The sequence below is a fragment of the Rhinolophus hipposideros genome (genome assembly GCF_964194185.1).
Source record: "Rhinolophus hipposideros genome assembly, chromosome: 9".
Lineage (NCBI taxonomy): Eukaryota > Metazoa > Chordata > Mammalia > Chiroptera > Rhinolophidae > Rhinolophus > Rhinolophus hipposideros.
Genome location: NC_138055.1, coordinates 50291295 through 50313871, shown reverse-complemented (window position 1 = coordinate 50313871; position 22577 = coordinate 50291295). Strand labels below are relative to the sequence as shown.

General features: G+C 38.1%; 1 protein-coding gene across 9 annotated transcripts; it reads left to right on the top strand.

Annotated features, from left to right (window-relative positions):
- The first annotated feature begins 3395 nt into the window (after positions 1-3395).
- Positions 3396-20389, top strand: KANSL2 (KAT8 regulatory NSL complex subunit 2). 9 transcript variants are annotated; one of them, XM_081060682.1, is made up of 10 exons: positions 3396-3738; positions 4293-4551; positions 5339-5517; positions 6017-6131; positions 9051-9214; positions 9440-9606; positions 10585-10681; positions 14238-14389; positions 18606-18713; positions 19439-20389. In XM_081060682.1, the coding sequence occupies exons 1-10, from the start codon at positions 3630-3632 to the stop codon at positions 19568-19570; spliced, it is 1482 nt and encodes a 493-aa protein (XP_080916808.1). In that variant the 5' UTR covers positions 3396-3629; the 3' UTR covers positions 19571-20389. The 9 variants fall into 9 exon arrangements, with proteins under 9 accessions (XP_080916808.1, XP_080916814.1, XP_080916807.1 ...); XM_081060688.1 differs by having other exon boundaries at positions 3523-3738; positions 14238-14491; positions 18606-18725; positions 19439-20379; XM_081060681.1 differs by having other exon boundaries at positions 3546-3738; positions 18606-18725; positions 19439-20379.
- Positions 20390-22577: the final 2188 nt, after the last annotated feature.

Here is a 22577-nt window from a genome sequence, read left to right as displayed (position 1 = left end):
AACCTGATAGTATAAAGCATGATGTAGTTGGGGGGCAGGGAGGAACCCTCATTGAACATTGTTGCGTAGATATCTGGAAGAATAACTGGTACACAAAAAATACATAGCTGAACAGATGATAGCAAAATGTACTGCTTATCTAGCAAGCACTGTTAACATGATTCATGACTGTATACTTGGTTGCTTTGAAAAATGCAAAATATTGGTATAGACTAGGAGTGCATTGGGAAGGAAAAAATGAATAGCATTCTTGTTGGTGCCTGGAAAAATAGTGAATACTCACCCTTTTCCTGGAACATAATAAAATTATGCACACAAGCCAATCTTGTAAATCACACATTTAAAGGGAAAGAATTTTTATGCTCAAATACTCCATTAAATATATGGTGACGGAAGATTCGACTTTGGGTGGTGAACACCCAGTGCAATACACAGAAGATGTATTATAGAATTGTACACTTGAAACTTAAATAACATCATCAGTAGGTTCTTGGAAACTGACTTTAAATGAAATGACAGGTAAGGAGACCAAATTTACCCTAGGCTGATTGAAGAGGTAAGTTCCTATGGCATATTTCTGATAAAAAAAAATCACTTATAATAAGGACCCCAAACACTTCTAATATTAAACATTGAAATACTTGTAACCTATGCATACATTTAAGAAAGATTAATTTTAAAAAGTAAGATAATTTTCCAACCTGCTTTTCCAACCCATCCTGGACAGGATGCCCTTCACTATTGTAGGATGCATCTCATACACCCACACTCAACTCAGACTGGGACAATTTAGACAAGCCAATTCGCCTAACTGCACATCTTTAGGATGTGGAAGGAAGCTGTAGTCCAGGAGGAGAACCACACAAACCTGGAGAGAACATGCAAACTACACAGTGGCCACCGCCGGGAAGCGATTCTTTTTTCTCAACGTTACAGCAAAACGATGCTGAACAAAAGGAAATCAATAGAGAACATGCTGCACTAGATACACCTTTTCTAAAAAGGAGTTTCAGGCACTGTCCTGCTTTTCATTTATTCCTGCACTAGAAAATAGTACCAAATACTATGTACTGATTACTGATGGGAATACGGCATAAACAAGCATCCTGCCCTCGTAGAACTTACATTTAGTTGCAGCGGAGACAAGTAAAACAGTATGTTAGATAAATACTTTGGAGAATGTAAAGCAGGGAAAGAGGGATAGGAATTTTGTATGTGTGTGCAGGTAAGTAGGATTGTTGAAATTGGAAATAAGACAGCTAAGGAGGAAGGCCTCATGAAATTATTGTTCAACAAAGGCCTGAAAAAGGTGAGAGAGCAAGCCATGGGAATAGTTGGGGTAAGATCATTCCAGGATCATTCCGGGAAACAAGTGCAAAGGTTCTCAGGTAAGAATGTAGGAAAACGGCCAGTGTAGCTAGTGAGGAAGGAGAGTAGTAGGATATGTGGTTAGTGGGGCAATAAAAGTCTAGATACACTAAGGCCTTGTAAACCATTATAAAGACAGTGAAATGGAGCACCATTGAAAACTTTTGAGCAGAAAAGTGACATAATCTAGCCTAGGTTTTAAAATGTTTATTTGGGCTTCTGTGTTGAAAATGGATTGTAGGAGTAAAGGGTAAGGAGACTCACAATAATAAAGGTGAGAGATAAGAGTGGCTTGGAACAGGTTGGAGGTGCTGAAGGTAATGAAAAGTTACCTACCATGTTTCCCCGAAAATAAGACCTAGCCAGACAATCAGCTCTAATGCGTCTTTTGGAGCTAAAATTAATATGAGACCCGGTCTCATTTTACTATAAGACCTGGTTTTATATAATACTAATTTTTGCTCCAAAAGACGCATTAGAGCTGATTGTCTGGCTAGGTCTTATTTTCGGGGAAACATGGTATATTGAAGTTGGAGCCAGTAGGATCTGCTATAAGGTTGGAAGAAAAAGAAGTGAAGGATGACTCCCAGTGTTTGGCCTGACCAGCTGGAAGGATGGAGTTATACTTAGATGAAGAGGACTGCAGAAAGAGCAGGAGTTTGGCATTCATTATTCTCAATCTCTCACCTTTCTCTAGGATTAGCCCCCAAAACTCAAAATTTAAAAAAATTCCCTTTCCTTCAAGAATTCACTTTTCCCAACCTCTATTTGCAAACACCCTAATTAAACAAGTCTTGGAAAGTCTTTGTTACATCCCTATCTAGTCCTTAATGCCTCTTTACATTATTTCCTATGGTAGTTTTAATATTCCTTTTCGATATTACCATAGTTGGTTGCAGATTCTGATTCCCAGATTTTCTGTAATGTGACTGCCTCATAAAAGTTTTGAGTTATGTGGTATTTATAACAAATGCCTTCTTTGTATAAGGAGACCAATTTTACCCTAGGCTAATTGGGTAAATTATTAAATCTTTAAAAATCCTTCAAGGATAAAATTGGGATTGTGTCTGCCATTTGCTTATGTATGCAAGTCATAGTTGCTATTAGGTTTGTATTGCGTCCATAATCCCAAACTGCTCTAGAATGTTTACTCCAAAAGAGCAGGTTTGTCTTTCTTGTTCTCTCTGTATCCCCAGTGTCTGGCACTTAATGTATGCGCTCAATAAATATTTGTTGAATGAATACATTTTCAGAGAGGGCCTTCTAGGGCTCCCCTAATTTCTGGGAACAGCGTCTCACCTGTCTCCCCCTCCTCCAGTTTTTGTTTTAATCATTCCTTGTGCCTAAACAGTGCTGTTCTTGAGTGTGTGTGGATTCTCTATGCTCACCTCCACTGTGAATCATGCTCACCTCATTGGTAGTGGAGAAATCTCTTATGTAAATGAAACTGACAGCAGATAAGGGTGCTTGGTAAGGTTGGGACGCAAGAAAGATCCAGAGGGTTATGGGGAGAAAGAGTTGGTTCGTTTCCACAAGAGAACTGGTGGAAATGAAAAAAAAGAGATACTTTAAACTTAAAAAAGAAAATCCTTAAAGGATAAAATTGGGATTGTGTCTGCCATTTTTATATACGTGCATTATTTAGCATGGAATTGTAGAGAATTTTAGAGAATCATAGCGTAAACCACAACTCGTATTTCCTTATTTCCAGTCCAATCTTCTTTTTACTATATAAGAGGCAAAAAGGGATACAAAATGAGGGCTGGGTTCAAGTTTGCCTGCCTCCCCATATACTAGATATGGGCCCATTCTGTCCCTCAGTTATCTTAACGTGGTTATAGAGATAATAGCCTCCACCTGTTAGGGTTGCTCTGAAAATTAAATGTTTATAAATGTAATTTCCCAGACTTTACTCAGAAAATGTTTCAGTAAATGAAATGCTCACAAAAGAAAACTAAGGCCTTTTCCTGTATAAACAGTAAGAGTCAGATGTGTGATTTTTTTTTTTTTTTTTACCGGTTGTGTAGGGGTGCTGAAGTAGCAGCAGCCAAAGACTACAGAGTACCCCAAAAGAGGCCTGAAAACCAGACGCGCTGACGCTGAGTTGGAAATACAGCGGCAGCCGCGAGGTGATCCCGCCGCCCGCGCTGGCTCCGCCTCACTTTCCCCGAGTTGTTGACAGACATATCGTCTCGCCTACCCCAGCCTCCATTTCTCATAATCCCGCCCTTCCCAACCTGATAGGTAGCTGGCCTCGGCCAATGGTGGCACACCGCCGTAGGCGCGGTAGCCAATCAGCGGTTGGGAGCCCGGAAAGGACCGAGTTAGAAGCGGGTGACGCGGCCAGAGTGGTGCGGAGGGGCCGCGAAGGTAAGATGGCGGCGGTGCTTGCTCTTCATTTTTGCAGTTAGGCTGCTGTTTCGTCCCTTCTTCCCCTTCTGAGCAGCTCCTCTGCTTCGATTAGCATCGGGGTTGCTTTCCTCCTCAAGGCTCCCAAGACCCAGATTCTCCGGTGCCCGGAGTCTTAGGACAAAATGGCGCTAGTACGGACAGGCAGGGCTCAGCTCTAAGCTTTGAGGCGGGCCGGGACAAAGGCGGTGTACTGGGGGGCGGAGGAGGCGGAGGCTGGGCCCTGCGGCGCTGCTGCCTCCGCGTGGGGCGGGCGCCGGCGCTTCCCGCTAGAGCTGCGGCGGTGCGAGTCCCTGAGATCCTTTTAACGCGGTGGGGGTCGGGGTGCGGGCGGGCCTGGCGGGAGAAGCGGAGCGGAGGAAAAGTCGCTGATGCCTGGGGAGACCTGGCTGAGCGTAGTTACGGAGCGTTACTTCTGTGTTTTTTAGAAACTACCCGCGGTCTGCCCGCAGATGGGGGAGGATGAATTTTTGGGAAGGGTAAGGGCTTTTTTGGTCTTTTGTGTGATCCTGCAGGTTTTGGTATGAACAGGATTCGGATCCACGTCTTGCCGACCAGTCGGGGGAGGATCACCCCGGTGCCCCGGTCTCAGGAGCCGCTCTCTTGTTCATTCACTCATCGCCCATGCTCGCAACCTCGTCTGGAGGGGCAGGAATTTTGCATTAAACATATCCTTGAAGATAAGAATGCACCCTTCAAGCAGTGTAGTTATATATCCACGAAGAATGGGAAAAGATGTCCCAGTGCTGCCCCAAAGCCGGAGAAGAAAGATGGGTAAATATATGTAGACAATTTTGTTGTTTGTACTTTTAAAGTGAGAGCTGGATGGAGTATGATGTGGGTATGGGCATAGCTACCGAGTTTTTAGCTCACGTGCTTGTTAAATTGGGATTATGACTATATCCTTGACAAATAAAAAGGGGGAGACCGGAAGGAGACCACTTCCAGTTGGGCCACTCAGCTCATCTCTTTGGATCTTTTCACTTATCTGTAAAATAAAGGGTTATTCTTAATCCTGGGATCCATGACTCTTTTGGCTGGGCCTGAACCTTGTTAAATAATATGCAAAATTGTACTTATGTGTATTTTTCTGGGAAAGGCTTCATAGCTTCATTATGTAGGCAAAAATATCCGTGCAGAAGCATAATTTTGATAGATAATTCTGCATACACCTTTTGGTTTTAAAATCGTGTTCCGCATCTTATTAACTACAGTGTATTGATACTGAAGTAAAACGTAGAATTGCCTTCCAAAATCAGTTTTGAAAGACAAAAGTGGATCAGATTTCTTGTAAAATGATGTCAGCATTTTTATAGTTGGAATGTTTTGTTTGATGGATAGTGTACTAGATCATGCTACCTGCATTTCTCTTTAGTAATACCAAATGAGCCGACCGTGGGCCAGTGAAATTACTCTGTCTCACTGGCCTTTTTAATGTATAAATGAAGATAATGATTGTTTTAATTTCCTAAAAATGATCTAAAGATCTGCGACCATGGAAAGCACTGAATTCTTTCAAGAAGGAACCTGAGTACACAATGTTAACGTTTTGTCTCCTTAGGGTGTCCTTCTGTGCTGAACACGCCCGTAGGAATGCCCTGGCACTTCATGCTCAAATGAAGAAGACTGGTCCAGGTCCTGTGGGTGAAACACTCTTGTGCCAGCTGAGCTCATATGCTAAGACAGAGCTGGGGTCTCAGACTCCAGAAAGTAGTCGCAGTGAAGCCAGCCGAATTCTGGGTAAGGATCTTCTCTCCTAGAATGAAAAAGGAGGAAGAAAGGTAACAAAGAATTTATTTTGGTTGAGCACAGTGCCTTGAACATATATGGCACTTGATAATATAATATCATCGTTAATTCATTCCAGGATTGCTATGTTGTTCACGAATTCTTTTCAGTTTTAAGTAGTGTGTGCGTAGATTTACTTTCCTGAGTTTATGACTGTTTTCTTCATTGCTGTTTATATATTTTTCATCTTTGTTAGTTAGGTAAGGTAATTTCAGGAACCAAAAATAATTTTGAGTTGGACTTTCTGACCTTTTGAAGGCATGGTTAATTCATTTATGTTATAAGTAATCTTACCTGGGTTGTATTTTTTTAAGCCATTTTTATTTGCCAGTACCTTTATACTATGTTATTTTGATTTTAAGATTTGGTTTGATATGTTAAGTAATATAGTTTTGTGTAGTGGAGTTAGAGATGGGAAGTCTTAATGCCTACTCTCCCTTCCTTGCCTTAGATGAAGACAGCTGGAGTGATGGGGAGCAGGAACCCATTACTGTGGATCAGACATGGAGAGGTGACCCTGACAGTGAAGCTGATAGCATAGATAGTGATCAAGAAGATCCCCTAAAGTAAGTTGTAACTCCACATAAGCCTTTAAATATTTTATGTAGTTACTATGTGGAATGTAGTATTGCATACTGTTGGTAGATCAATAACCTAGGAGAGCTGAAGATAACTATTTGTGAGCAAAAACAGCTGTAAACTAAAGTGCCGAGGTTCATCACTCTTGCTTCAAAGCAGGATTTGATTCTCTTTTAGAAGTCTTTAATTTCAGAAAATTTTTGGACGTCAAATTATGCACTTGAGAAAGTATAGGGGAGAAAATAGGAAATTTCTTGGATGTAGGAGTGGAGGTGGGTTGGATCAGTTAGAGAAGAGAAAATTGATGTGAATGGCTTAAACCACAAGAATAACAAAGTGATTATATTTGAATAACAACTTTTTTTTTTTGCAAAGTTACATTTTAAAGTGTTTTTTTTTCTTAAGAAAAATAAAAAAGTATTCCAGCATTTCCTTTTTTCCTAATTTCATGCCTAAGAAAGAGAAACATTTAGAAACCAGGAAGTGAGTAATCAGCCTAATCATATGTTACTAAGGTTCTGCTCTTCACTTAACCTATGATCGATCGATCACCTTAGGAATTGTAGAAACTTGTTTTGGTAATCATCATTTCAGATTATTGAGTCTTCATTGTTATCAAAATAAAGAAATTTGAGAGAATGTTTTTTAGTAAGAGACTATTTGATGGAATATAAGTTGACACCCTCTTTCTTGAAGATGAATTCTAACAATAAAACTTTGACTTGTATTTGCGCATATCACAAGGGGAGTTAGACAACTAATTGTGACTGTCTGGAACATCCTTCTATAAATAAATGACCCATTTGTCACATTTACTAGGCACTCATAGTAGTCAAGGAGGTCTCACCGCTACCTGAAATGATTTGTAGAAATTCTAATTGCAGTGTCTTCCCATTTATAAATTCTAGTTCCCAAACCGTTGGTTAAATTCTCTTCTGATAGGGTACAGTGAAATTAATTTCATTTTAATAAATTTGATATTTAGATTAAGGCCTCTGTATTTCAGGGTTGCAGATACAGCTCGTTTTCCTGAAGACATAATCTAGTCACCTTGTTTAGACATTAGATATTTTTAAAACCTATCCACATTTCCTGATAGTCTTGGATTTCGTTATTTCTGTAATTTGCTGAATTGATTCTTCATTGTTTGGTTCTTAATTTCTGTTTACTTATTTTCACTTAAGAGTCTTTTGTAGTTCTACTTCTTTTATACACAGGTAGTAGTAATTGGTTCTTATTTATATTTAAGAAAAAACACAGCAACATGGATGGATCTAGAGAACATTATGTTAAGTGAAATAAGTCAGAAAGAGAAAGACAAGTACCATATGATCTCACTTACATATGGAATCTAAAGAAAAGACTATGTGAATGAACTAATCAGAGACAGTTTTGGGGACGCAGAGAAAAAACCGAGAGTGGTTAGATGGGTGTGTGGGAGGGGGTTGGGGATAAGGGGAAAGGTGAAGGGATTTGGAAGCAGCTGGTAACCACAAGATGGCCTCAGGGTTTTTTTTTGAAAATTAATTTGGGGAAGGTATTCTATAATGTTGTAAAGATTTTGTTGGGTATCCGATGGACATGCGTCCTATTTGGGAGACCACCTCAGGGATACTGTGGATACCTGATCATGGCATTGTACACCAGAAGCTAAACATTAATGAATGCCAACTATAATTTTATATATATAATGTGATGGTTCAGTGTGAGGTCGGAGGGATAGTGGATGGGGGGAGGGGGGTTCACAGTATGAGGGATATAAATGATGAACGTCTAAGTATTACCTTGTTTTGTACACCTGAAACTAATAAATAAATAAATTAATTAAAAAAAAAAAAAAGAAAAAACAGCCGAGATTACTTGGCTTTCATTCTAAAGTTAATTTTATTTATTCTGTGTAGTTCAGTGACTTAATAGCTCATTTTTTTTTATTGTGTGAGGAACCTTTTTTTTAACAGCTAATTTTTTAAGAAAGCCTAATTTTTGGATTTAAAATTAGTTTGATTAATTTATGTGTATTGCCTTTTAAGGGAAGTAATTTTTACTAAGTCAAAATATGAGAATATCAAGTCGGTATATATTTAACTTGCCCTTCTTGTTTATGTAATAGTTATACAAAACAAATGGAACTAAAAATCTTTTAAATTTGCAGTTTATCTTTTAATTTTGAGTTAAATCAGAAGCAGGAAATAGTCTGGTTAAACTGACTTTTAACTCATTTGCTTATGTGACCTGATTAATCACTAGAATAACTTTTTTAAAAGTTCTATTTATTGGCAGCAAAATTTAATAAATGATACGGATCGTTGATCTTTAGCAATCAGGGTTAACCCAGGGTACTCTACTTTGAGACTATTATCAAGGAAAGAAGCTGAGGACAATGACTAGCCATTGTGACCAGTGTTTGAGGGCTCAGGTAAACTCTAATATAGTAGTGTATTTTTAAATTAGAAGTTGTTGTAATTGTCTATCTTTTGTATTTTAATTAAAGTATATTAAGATACATACTACAATATCAAATGTTTTTAAGTTGTCCTGACTGGTAACTGATCTTTTTGGTATTATTAGATGGAATAAAAATGTAGATTGATAAAAATTTTGTATGTTCTATATCTTCACTTTTTAAACATAATGCAAATAACTGGAAAAAATAATGAAACATCTTCCCTTCCTCAAATTGTGAGATCATAAATTAATGTCCATTCTTGGAGATTTGCTTTTTCTTTTTTTTAGTAACAGAACTTGAGTGGTAAAATGTATGAAAAGAGTCCTGTTAACATAGCGATTGTCTCAGCAGTGACTGCTTATTAAATAACAAACTTAAGTGTAATCTCTACCCTTTTCTCCTTTTATGCTTGGATTTTATTGTGCTTTCTTATGCTTTGCTGAATTCTGTGTTATTCCAGACATGCTGGTGTCTACACAGCTGAAGAAGTGGCCCTGATTATGCGTGAGAAACTAATTCGTTTACAGTCTTTGTACATTGATCAGTTTAAACGACTTCAGCATCTGCTCAAAGAGAAGAAGCGACGTTACTTACATAGTCGCAAAGTGGAACATGAAGCTCTAGGCAAGTTTTATGCCAGTTCCAACAAGGTATTGTAGGTTTAACATGTGAACCCACATGTTGGCAGTAGTTAGACTAATCTCTGTCTGGGTATCTGGAGTGGAGGAGAATTTGCTTTTGAAACTGCCTGTCTCATTGCCAATGATTTTTCTGGTTACTTGTTAATTTGGAGACGTGTCCTTGATTGGTTGCTTGGCAGCTAACATCTTGACTGTTGTGACTTTCCAGGTAGTAGTCTCCTGACTGGCCCAGAGGGACTTTTGGCCAAAGAACGAGAGAACTTAAAGCGTCTAAAATGTCTTCGGCGGTATCGTCAGCGCTATGGAGTGGAAGCCTTACTGCATAGGCAGCTGAAGGAACGCAGAATGCTGGCCACGGATGGTGCCGCCCAGCAGGTAATTTGTGTGTGTACCTCTAAGGTATACATGTTTGCTTTATTTACAAGGTTAGGGTAATTGTCAAAAAACACTGCTGTGTACGGTCTTGGCTCTGACATCTGACTTATTGGATGTACAGTCTATTGAAAAGAGCACCTACCTGGAAGTCTGGAGATATGGGTTCTAGTCTCAGTTCCCTCTCCTCTCACCAGTTCTGTGCCTGCACTGATAACTTCTATGGGCCTCTATTCTGATCTGCAAATTCAGGGGTTGCCATAGATTTCTCAGTTGTTTGGTTCAGAAATTCTTCAGAAATAGGGACAGGTTGTAGAAAGTGGGAAAATAGAATAATAGGAGCAATGAATGTTGGATAGGAAGTACAGTTAAGTGATCATTCTTAAATTTGTTTCTTAAGTCTTTGGTCTTTGCTTCAATAAGAGTAATTGCATTTTTATCTTTTATTTGTTGAGACTCCACATAAGATTACAATTTTGCAAAGGGTTCTGCTAAAAGATTAAATAGTTTGAAAACCATTAGGCTGTATTACACTTGTATAATACGGGGAGTGAATTTCAAATTAAGGTTAACTCATTATTTGGGCATGAGATTTTTATTTTTTCCTTTTTTATACTGGGGGTACCAAAAACATGTACACAAGTGAACACTTTGGTCAATGTTGCTCAAGCAGTAGTTCGCCATAATCGTAAGTGTCTGGACACTGATGGTAGCCACTTGAGCACCTCTTGTAATTGCAGAAGTCAAATGTGACTTGTATTAATCTTTTGTTATCGGTATGTATTGAGTATTATAATTTTAATACAGTTTTTGTTTTTTAAAATGTGTATACATTTTTTTGGCACTCTGTAGTATTGGTGGATAAATTTAAATGTTGAATTTTACAGCTTTTAAAGATGCGCTCTTCTTACATGTTATAATTAGTTATTCGCATAGATAATTGATTGAATTTTTTTGTTTTATCTGTTTTTTCCATTTTAGGCCCATACCACTCGTTCCAGTCAGAGGTGCTTGGCTTTTGTGGATGATGTTCGTTGTTCTAATCAGTCTCTCCCAATGACTAGACACTGCCTTACCCGTATCTTTTTACTCTGTTCAGTTTCCTAGCTAGACTAAAGGCTAGTGGGAATCTCTGATAGTTTTTTTAATAGAAGGTCTTTATTTTCCTTTGGCCCTGAATCAAGGCCAGCAGTTTGCTGAAGCTGTTGGTTTCAAACAGGAGCCTAAAGAAATGTCTTTCTATGGTCTGTTGGCCATTTCAGAATTTAGGACATGTAATGGTCAATTCATTAGAAAGAAACATCTGAGACCTTGATGATAGAGGTGGGCTAATAGTTATTAGTAGGCAGTTAATACTGGGATTCCAGAATACAGAGATCCCCAATTTAACTTGTTCATTAGAGTTGTAATACTGTTAAATCTAATTTTTACAAAAAGACTGGATTTTCTACCAATAACAGTAGGAGAATTCTGAACTGTGGGCTTCCTTTGAGTATTATCCCTTTATATGGTTAAGGCCCTGACTTGTACTCATTCAAATTGGAAATTTAACTGTTTCCAAAAATGGGATGATTTCCCCCCAATTAATTTCTTTCGGTAATTTAGCACCTTTTGATTCTGCTATGGGACTACATTTACTATTGAGCTACAAAACTTTTTGAGCTATTTATTGGATTATGAAAGTATATCTTTATTATGAACATTGATTGAGAAAGTTATTTTCACTGTAAAAGCATTTGTTAAATACGATGATCTTCATTATATGAAAGGAATAAATCTTGCTGGATTTGCCATTCGCCTGGCAAGAGATAAAACATTTGGAAAATAAAATGTTTTTGTTTTTTTTTCAATAGGATGAGGAGAACTTTCTCTAGGTCTTTTGAAAGGAAGACTTGATTTTTTCTATTCTGTTTATTAAATATTTTACCAATTTATTAATTATTGCAACAAGTGTCTGCTAAAGGATTACTGTCCTTAATGTGTAAAATGCTTGTGCAAAGTAACTGAAAACTAAAGATAAATGCTTAAAACATAATTGGGCAAAGGCTATATATAGGTAGATTTAAAGTAGAAGTGGCTGATAGTTGAATAGTGCTTATTATTATAAATAAATGAAATAAGAAATAAAACAAATTGTTTAATCTATAAATTAGATGTATGATATTTAATGACTGAGAATGAATTTCAAAGGTTGGCATTGATGTGGTGAAAACACGCCCTTCTTAACGCTGCTAGTGGGAATATAAAATGGTACAGGCTTTTTAGAAAGCAGTTTGACAATATTTACATTCTTTTGATGTGATAATGTCATCTCTGGGAATTTATTTTAAGGAGATAATCAAATGCAGACCAGTATTTTTCCATAAAGTTTCTCCAACTGGAGACAGCCTTAAAATTTTCAGAGATGGGTTATAGGGAGGAAAATAACGGTACAACAGGATATGGAGTATGTTCAGGCATTAAATATATTTAACAAAATTTATTAATGATGTAGGAAAATGTTTGATAGTAACAAAAATAGGCTATGGAATTCTGTAGAGTATATTTTTAGTACATGGAACTAAATACTGGGAGGGAATGTAATATAAATTGTTTTGGGACGGTGAGGTTGTGAATGCCTTTTGTTCCACTGCTTTGTATTTCTCAGGTTTTCTTCAGTGAGCTTGAAATACTTTATAAGGCAGGAAACCCAATTTACAGGTATTAAGGAGTATTTTAGACTTTTCTGTATAGTACCATACTCAGTTTATTAGAATATTAATATTTTAAAAATGAAAGTTGAAAATGAAATGTATTTGAAAAGAGAAGGGAAGTATTTTCTTTTATGCTCTTTTCCTTTCCACTCCATAGTTGCCTAAGTCACTTACCCTTCCTTAAGTCCTTATTTCAGAGCAAGATGCGACTGCCATTGGTGACCTGTTAACTCTTTACTCTGGTCTAATGGAGACAGCACTGGACTGAAAGTGAAGGACCCACACTCTAGTTGTAGGTCAATCATTCCCTTCTCTGTCTTTGTTGTCCCCATCTGAAAGGAAAGGGGGTGGAGGAGGATGGGGTGGGGAGGGTTTTTCCAGGATATGTGGTATTAAGTAAGACTTGGGAAAGTCCTTTGAATTCCATGAAAAATGTTGATTAAAACGTTTAATGGATTCATATTTTAACTACTAATAATTTCAAGAGGATTGGATTTCTTAAGCACATAGAGACTACAAATCTGTTCCCATTAGATTCATGTTTGTTCATTTGATTATTCATTTTCATTCAATAAATATTTGTTTACTTTGTACTATTAATAGTTGATGTTCCTTCAGTGTAGTGGTTCTCACCTGGGGGCCATTTTGTCCCCCTTTGGACAATGGAGACAATGTTGCTTGTCATAACTTGGTTGGGGTGCTACTGACATCTAGTGGGTAGAGGCCAGCAATGCTGCTAAACATCCTACAATACATAGGACAGCCCATGCTGTTAATGCCAGGTTGTGAAACCCTGCCTTAAAGTTTAGCAATTTCTAAGAATGAATTGAAAGAAATGGCTTTATTCAAGAGTTTTCATTTCGTTTAAAAATTACAATGTACATTAGATTTTTTTAGTTTTTAAAAATTACCTTAAAATTTTGAGGATAAAAGTTACCCATAATTTCATAATCCTCAATACAGTTTATAGAAAATTATGCTTTTTTATATAAAAATAAGCCCAAATTTGAAATAATAGGGAAATAACCACATAGCTAGGATTTTAAGAAACGGTAATACTTAATGTAAAATGTATTTCGTAGAGTAACTTGAACTGGAATGTTATTTTATCTAATTATTTCAATTTTGATTCATCCTACAGAGCTTCTTTACCAGTTTGGAAATAATAGCCCTTTTCTGCTTTTAATGAAAATTGTTAGAGCTCCTGGAGTACTTTCTTTCCTTGGGCCCTCATAAGCAAAATTATCCTTTTCGCTTTTGGGGATCATAACAGGACCCCCCTACACTAACACCCCTCACCCTGCACCCGTGTAAAAAAGGGGCATGGGAATGTATTTTTACTTTCAGGATATGATAGCTAGTTACTATTACTAGAGCTTCCATTTTCCCTAGTCCCCTGCTGCTTTAAAGAAATTTATCATGTCAACATTTTGGAATGTTTAAAAAGTTTTAAAAAGGTTTAAAAAGTTTTTGCAAACTTTTTGCCATACTGCTTAGTGGAGCAGATATAACGTGTGTCTCGACTCTTGGAAGGGGTTGGTAGAAGCTTCTACAATCTATTTGCATTTGTCATGACATGTTTCTTCTGAATAGGTGCAGATTCCTAGGATTGTTATTGCTGTTTGCTTAGCACTGTGTTTTCAAGTGTTTTGTGTTTGACCCTATAAAGGAGAACAAGATTAATGTCTCTAGTTTAAATGACTAGGATCTTGAAATGGAGGTTGAGAACTAGTTTTAAATTACTGGTAGAACTAGAATTAGATGCTAGTAAACGACACTTAATTTTGAGAATTAACTTTTAAAGTTGCTGTCTGCATTTGGTTCTGTATCAAATGTAACCATTTATCTTGTGTAGTCCAGACTTTGGGTTTTACATGGCAGACACCTCTATTTTGTACCTCCCACAGATCCATTTTATTTTCCTTGACCATTTTTCTACAGATATTTGTCAGGACACGAATCAGGTTCTCTTCAAATGCTGCCAGGGGTCTGAAGAGGTGCCCTGCAACAAACCAGTTCCTGTAAACCTCTCTGAGGATCCCTGCTGCCCACTGCATTTCCAGTTGCCTCCACAGATGTATAAGCCCGAGCAGGTACTGTCTGTGCCAGACGATCTGGGAGCCGGCCCCATGGATCTGTACTTGAGTGCTGCTGAGCTTCAGCCCACTGAGAGTTTACCTCTGGAGTTCAGTGATGTAAGTTAGAGAAGCTCTGCTCTGGTTGGCCCTTGAGGCAAGGCCTTATTTATTAATGGTGAGAATAGGTTAGTCTTTTGAGGTTAGGAGAGTTGATAAAGTGTTTGAAATTCTATATGTATGGTTGTATTTGTATGTTAGCTATTCATTTAGAGACAGTTTAAATTGGCAGAAGTTTTTCTGAGGGAATAAGGGAAACTATAAACTAATTGAAGTTGGAAAGTCAAGATTATGGTTGGATTTGGTGTAGCCAGGAAATATGGTACCCATACGTAAGGTGAACGATTCACTAGAATCTTAGTAATACAAATGAGTTCTGATATCTACTCTTGACGGTGTAAACTGCGTTTCGGCTCTGCAGTCAGGGTTTTCATTTTCAGATTAATGAGTCTGCCAAGAAATGAGTCTGAACTTACCTGTGGTTACTGTTTTTCATTTTTGATATGTTATCACATATTTTGTCAACGGACTAGAGCAACAGTGACCTCCCTGAGTATTTATTTTTACAGTCTTCTTCTAAGTATATATGCTACTCTACCTTTTCCAGCTTGTTCCTCGATTGGCCCCAGCCTATAAACCCAGCTCACATTTTGTTTCCCTAATTAGTACTATCTACTATTTGACTTTAGAGATTAATTGACAGTCCATCTCTTGTTGGCACTTTACTTAATCTTTAGCCTTCTGGATAAAGATCTTCATTATTCTGAAAAAATATCTGAATTTCATAATAAAGGTATTTTGTGTATAACCGTGACATGTTTAAGGTGACAGATCTAAATGGAAAATTCAATATAGGTTGCAAGATTGTTTGCTAGGGGTGGAAGTAAGATTTGGGTGGCCTCGAGGATATTGCTCACTAAAAAGATACACTAGAGCGGGGGTAATATCTGTAAAAGAAAAAGTGGCATTAAGAATAAATTGATTGCAATTTTTCCCCATAATTTCTCCCCTTTTTGGGGGGTTATATACAGTCTATAAGTATATTAAACTTCTGTTTTTTAATTATTTCATTTATAATACTATAGTTTTTGTTATAATCCTGATTATTATTGCTTTTTAAGAAGTTTCTTTCACACAGATTCATAGAACATGAGAATTAAAAAGTGACCTTAGAGGGGTGGCCGGTTAGCTCAGTTGGTTAGAGCGCGGTGCTCTTACAAGGTTACCGGTTCGATCCCCACATGGGCCAGTGAGCTGCGCCCTCCACAACTAGATTGAAACAACTACTTAACTTGGAACTGATGGGTCCTAGAAAAACACACTTAAAATAAAAGTTAAAAAAAAAAATTACAAGTGACCTTAGAGATTATATATGCTCCAGTGTTTCCCAGATTTTTCCAGTGAGATTATATTGGAGAGAGTAAATGAATAGATAGCTGTAAATTGATAGGGACAAATTTTTGTCTACTTCCTTCATTTTACATGTGAAGAAAACTCAGAGAAGTGCTTTTACTTTTTTAAACTTAGTAACATGAGGAGCTTTATAGGGTCTAAAAAATAACCTAATAACCACTGTATCACCAAATTCTCTTCAAATATTAATGTATGAATATAGAAACTAGCACATGTATATTACATACTAGGTTATTAATGTTTATGTCATTTGATTGTTAATTCCTAGGGACATTTATGTTTTTTGACCTTTTTGCTTTGTTTTAAATGTTTTCTTAAATCTTTGATAATCTAGATTTAAGAAAATATGACTGTCCTAATATGTTTGAAGATTATATACTTGTTTGCTCTTTTTACATAAAATATTTACATAAAATATTAAAGATTGTAAAATGTAATCTCAAGGCAAAAACTGTCATTTAAGGAATTTTAATTTAAATATTTTAAAATATATCATCAAATCTGTTAATCCTTATATGTGGCATGGATTTCTTAAAGAATGTCTGAGAAATAACCTTATTTTTGAGAATCCAGTGGGTTTTTAAGATGTACCTTTGTTAGAGGTAAAAATGATAAACAGTTACCTATTTGTAATTGATCATTTATTATGTTAATGTACTCATATTAATGTACTTTTGATTAACCACATTGGTCATTAAAAAATATCGTTTTAATTCTTAACCTTTAGAAGTAAGAATTCTCCAGAAAATGTTGAAACAAAATTCAGTTTTAGGAAACAATTTTTGCCCTCCCACAAATTCTGGATATATTTATCAGTATAAAATTTGCTGGGAAAAAATGATTTCTTGATTTTTGTGAATTTCACCAAGCAATCTTTTTACCTATGTTCTGCTTTAGATATCATTTCTATAACTTGTTAATAACTTCTGGTAACTTGACTCGTGGGAGGGCTAGGTATTGAATATTAACATGGGTGAAAATTCAGCCTTTCATTCTGGATATTACACTTGCCTGTTTTCTGTGCTTCGATCCAGGGATGTCTGGCAAGTAACAACCTAATACCTTAATCCTGTTACTTTGACCTTGCTCTTTTTTTGTGTTTATGGTGTTTGAGCTCTTTTTGAGATCAGAACAAAAGTGGATTCTCAGTGTCTTGATGCTTGTGTCTCTAAGCATTCCTGCTGGTAGGCATTTCTGCTGATTGTTTTTTTCTCTCTTATTTTAGGTTCCTTTCCCCAATTTTAATTCTTGTAACAGACAACACTGAATATGTGAGAAAAGCCTTTTTAGTATCTATTTTCCTTTGAAAACATTTCCATACCATTATCATCATGAGACTTGGAAGACTTGCCTCACCACTTAAATGGGTTATTTTAAATTCCAAGTTAATTATTTATATAATGTGCATAGTAAAATAATTGCAGAAAATAGTTCACTGTCTTAACGTGTGAGAACACTGGTTTCTGTGGATATTACAGAGGTTTCTAAAACATCTAAAATGAATGTAGCCGACTGTATCCTTTCCCCTCTGTTTCTGCTTAAATTGAGCAGCTTTAAATTCAATACGTTCTTGATGTATATTCTTTTTTTTACCTTAATTGTAAAGATGTGATTCTCGCTTTTGTTGATTAGCACACCCAAGGAAGGGAAAGGATTTCAAACTTTTAATCTTATTCAAAAGCATAGAACTAAGTAAGCCTCTTATGAAGCTAGATTGCTAGAAATATAGAGTCTATAAAGTGGATTGGGCATAGAGGAGTATAAACCTCATTCTTAGGCAGGAGAGTTTAACAGTAGACTCTTAGAAAGTGGTGGCATGAAAGTCAGTTTGACACATTGTCTGAGCCTTTGTAATGCTGTAGGCCCTGAATCAAGACCAGTGGTTTGTTGTAGCTGTTGGTTTCAAACAGGAGCCAAGAGCAATGCCATCCTGTGTTCTGTTGGCTATTCAGGACCCTAGTGGGAATGGCCAAGTCAATTGGAAGAAACAGTCTGTAGACTGTATTTTTTTAACGGAGCATTTGGACCATATTAAGTTTAAGAATCAGGGACTTGCTTTGTGGGAATACGGCCTTAACCAAAATAGTATTTTGTACCCATTAAGAGGAACTTTACATTTTGTCTGTCTTTCTTTCCTCTCTCCTTTTCCTTCTCTTGCTCCCTGGCTTGCTTTGTGCCTGTTAAGACATTAATCAAGCAGTGTCATACTGTCCATCTTTTAAGGCAATATTTTAATTTGAAGTTAGGCGGATTTGTCCATATTAGATTCACCACTGGTGAACTTAGGTATTGATTACAGTTAGTCTTAGAATATGCTTTTTAAAAAAATATTGTGGTAAAATGTTTTTAACATAAAATTTACTGTTTTAACTACTTTTAAGTGTATAATTCAGTGGTATTAAGTGCAACCATAACCACTGTCCGTTTCCAGAACTTTGCAAACAGCCCATTAAACTACAACTTGTACTTCCCCTCTCCCCTGGCCCCCTGGTATTTTCTTATTTAAAAAATACACTTTCGAAAACTGCTGTGGTGGTCTGTGTTTTATACTCAGCAGCAAAAAAAATATCTTAGTGCTTTTATTTTAGATCTTGTCCCGTTTGTTGGACATTATGGGAAAATCTTTTAGTTTTTTGGTTCAAGGTGGGCAAGGGGTGAGGGAAGTGGGGGAGAATTGCTTTAAGGTTTGCTGAAAACTACGAGCTTTAGCTAATTCGTTTCTTCGGTATTGCTGATAGGCTTTTCTCTTTTCTTTTCCTAGGACTTGGATGTCGTGGGTGATGGTACACAGTGCCCTCCTTCACCCTTGCTTTTTGATCCTTCACTGACCCTTGGAGATCATTCAGTCAAAGACATTGCTGAAGGCACAGTGGGTATTTTGGCAAGTGAACAACAATCTCAGCCGGGCTTCCCTCACTGGTGACCCCAGCCAGGCGGCGGGTTCCCTGATGGCTTTGCTAGCATGTGCTCCCAGGGAGCGGGGTTGTCATCACTAGACTATAAAGGTCCCCCCCAGATGGCAGTCTCCAGATGGGCTCTTAAAATACCTAATGTCGCCTGGTTCTCAGCGCAGAGAGCAGGACACACGTTTATTTAGTTAACTAGAAAAGGGCGAGACAAAGAATCTAGGTAAATTGTTCCTTCTAAAGGAGTGTTCAACTCTGGAATTGTTTTCCTCATAAAGCAAGGATAAGTAATGCGATTTGGCTTCTTTCTTTGCGCCTTGGGTGGGATACCTATGGCCCTGACTGAAGACCAACAAGTCCACTGTGGTTGTTGGTTTCAAGCAGAGGCCCAAAGGACCGTCTTCCTGTGATCTATTGGTTGTTCTGGAACCTCAGCAGAGAATGGCTATTTCATTTGGAAGAAACAACCCATAGCTCTCCCTCCCATTGGGAGAGTTAGGAAAGCTGCAAGTAATGACTTCTGATCTCAGGATCAGGGATAGTTAAGTATGGGGAAGAGCAACTGCCCAGAGTTATTTTATTTCTGCTGTCTTGTTCTTGTTGCTATGACACATGGCATTGGTAAGTCAGATTCATGCTTCAGACCATAACAAATGAATTTGTAATCAAAGTGACTTTCTTTTAACAGGGCCAGATGCAGATGGCCGGAGATGGATGCAGATCACAGGGATCCCGAAATTCTGAGAAAGCCTCTGCAGCATTGCCTCAGAGTGGAATGGCTACTGCAAATGGGAAGCCAGAACCCACTTCTATCAGTTGATAGTTTTGGGGGGAACCATTTGACTTTGGAGGATTTGAATTTTCTGTTTTTTAAACAAGTACTTCTGACCATCTCTCACTAAAGGACAGCCCAGACCAGTTTGTTCTTCTGGGTTACTGAGTGCTGTAGTCAAACATAAGCCAAATTTTGGGGGAAGAGACCAAGTGTCTAAAAGTTGTGGGTGTCTTCCCACTCTGGGCAAGGAAGAGAGAGAGAGGTGAATCTGCTGCTGGGATTGAGCAAATATTTGGGACTTTGTGCCTAAAAGGAGACATCGTTGTAGGGGGATTTCCCACATCTTGGGACAAATCTACATAGGTGTTTAGGTGGGAGCTGTGTACCCTTGGGATAGTCCCAGTGACTCATTATTGCTGTCTAACAGGCTGCCTTTTAACCTGTCCTCATCTCTCACCTAATTGGGTGATATGAACCGCCTCCTCCCAATGAATAGCTCACAGCATTCCTCTGGCTTCTAACCTATGTACATTTTTGTAGTGACTATCTTAATGTAAGATACCACAAAAAGTTGTTATATATAGTTTCTATTAAATGTTAAAATGTTCGAATATATAAAACCATCACTTAAATGCATGTTTTGTTTGTATTTGAACGTATATATTTTTGGGGGGGAGGGGGTCCTTAGGGAGCTGTCTCTGATGGGAGAGGGAAAACAGGACAGATAGACTTCCATCCCAAGAGGTTAATACATTTTCAGTAACTTACTTTGGTTTTGGTTTGCAGGATATGATAAAAACCTGTAAGAAGTAAATGGAAAGGGGTGGGACTTCCTTATTAAAGCCTACCGTTCCAAATATCTTCCTTTTCACTCTCCTCTGTGCTCCCTACTTCCACTCCCATTTCTATCTCACATTGTCTGATTATCATTTTAAAATACTCTAGGGCTAGGAATGATGTATACTATTTATATCTCCCAGAGAAGTTGAGCCTGATGTTGGATCACAGAGAGAGGCATAAATCATCAGGATGGTTTTGATGATGAATCTAAGGGTATGGTTAAAATAGAAGTTCAGTTAGGGTTGTTACCTATGCTCGAAGTTGTCTATTTCTATAATGCTTTATGACAAGGAGGCTAAAAGATTACCTTCTGTTAAGAATTGAGCTGAGGAACAGAGAAGTTTATGTAGTTACACCATTACCTTGGCTTTAGTTTAAATATCTACATCTAGAGAATGGTCAAAAGTAACTCAGAAGGTTCATCAGATGAATTCCTGAAATCATCTTCAGTAGTATACTCTTTTTTTTTTTTCTTCAGTTTGTGGTTCCCACTGTTTTCTTGTTTAGTACTTTTTATACTTTATACACAAGACAAGCATAACAAACAAGAACATGTCTGCTCCTGCAACAGGATTAGAGGTTGGAATATGCTCTTCCTGTTTTAAAAAGTGATCTACAAACCACTAGCTTCCACCCATCACTCAAGGTAATTTGTAAATTAACAGGCCCAAGAGGACTTTTTTGGGTGGAGGGGGCAGGAAGTGGAGGCCAGGGAATCTGCACTTTTAGCACCCCAGAAATTTCGATGGCCACTTTACAAACCCAGCAGCAGTGGTGAGTTGAGAAGGCCACATACAGCTGCCACTCCTCCAAAGTCCTGGCTTCTATTAGGCACAGGAAAAACATGAGGATTTTGTAGGAAGAACCTCAGGCTACACTATGAGAAAGTCTGCTGGCTGATTAGCAAAGGTTCCCTGTTAGAAGAAATGGCTAGTACCCCTTCTATGTTCAGTAGTACCCCCTAAGGGTAGCAGCCTAAGGGAAGGGTGGCCTCTGACACCTTGTAGATCAAAAGGTGGGGGAGCTGGAGGCTGTTTACTACAGTAGATTCTCTTGAAAGGAGCTTTGGGTGATACATGTTCACAATTCCTGAAGGGTCTCTTAGGAACATTAGGGGGATGAATTACAACTATTGCAGTTTGGCTTGGGGCTACAATTTGTCAGCTCCCTCCACTAAACATTCTAAATTCCCTTCATCCTTGGCTGTCACGCTGGTGGGTCTTGGTAGCTTAACCTGGTTGTGTGAACTGAACACTCCCGAGGAATCTTGAGCCTTTGGTGATTACGCTTCTCAGGCCAGGGTTGCTGCACATGTCCAGTTACAGTTGTGTGGTGGAGTACAAGCTGCACCTGTGGTAGAAAAAGCATCTCCCAAAATGTCCATATCCTAATCCCTGCGTCCTGTGAACATGTTACCTCACTTGGCAAAAGGGACCGTATAGGCATGGTTAAGATTAAGGGCTTTGGATGGGGAAAGGATCCTGGATTATTTTGGTGGCCCAATCTAATCATGAGTCCTTAAAAGTGGAGAACCTTTCCCAGCTGTGATCAGAGACAAATGACCGTGTGAGAAGGATTCTGGTGGTTCTGAGAGGAGGGGACCTTGTACAGGAACCAGGGAGAGGTATGTAGTTGCTGAATAATGGCCCCCAGCTGACAGCTTGCAAACAATCAGACCTCAGTTCTATACTGCAGGATACTTGAATTTTGCCAACATCTGAATGAGTGGAAACGGATGACCCTAGACCCTATAGAAAGGAGTGCAACCTGCCAATACCTTGATTTTAGCCTGGAGATACCTGTAACTGGGCTTCTAACGTGTCTTGAAACCACTGTTTGTGGTAATTGGTTACAGCAGCAACAGAAAAACAATGTAGCACCCAAGTAGATGACCTGGGTTTTGCTTAATCCTATTGTATAAAAGAAGCTCTACTTCCTCCTGCTGATCAATTTTCCTGCAAAAATGGGGGCTCCTTTCCTGCTAGTTCTTCAACAATTTCAAGTGGCCTGGTGCCAGCTGTAACTTACAGCTCCACTGGATCCTTGCTATATCTCCTGGCAAAGAATGCACCCCTCTTTGGGACCAGGACCTTGCGGAGCCTAAAGTGTGGGAATAACCCAGTGGCTCACTGGGAATGATAAATAGGGCTACTCTGCTTCCATCCTTTTGTCCAGAACCCATTTATTCTTCCCAGTGCAATGTACCACTTTA

Excerpts from the sequence above, each read along its gene's own strand:
- KANSL2 (XM_081060688.1), top strand. The coding sequence starts at position 3,630 with ATGGTGGCACACCGCCGTAGGCGCGGTAGCCAATCAGCGGTTGGGAGC. Across the intron at positions 5,518-6,016 it reads TGAAGCCAGCCGAATTCTGG|ATGAAGACAGCTGGAGTGAT; the intron begins GTAAGGATCTTC and ends TCCTTGCCTTAG. Across the intron at positions 14,492-18,605 it reads TACCTCTGGAGTTCAGTGAT|GACTTGGATGTCGTGGGTGA; the intron begins GTAAGTTAGAGA and ends TTCTTTTCCTAG.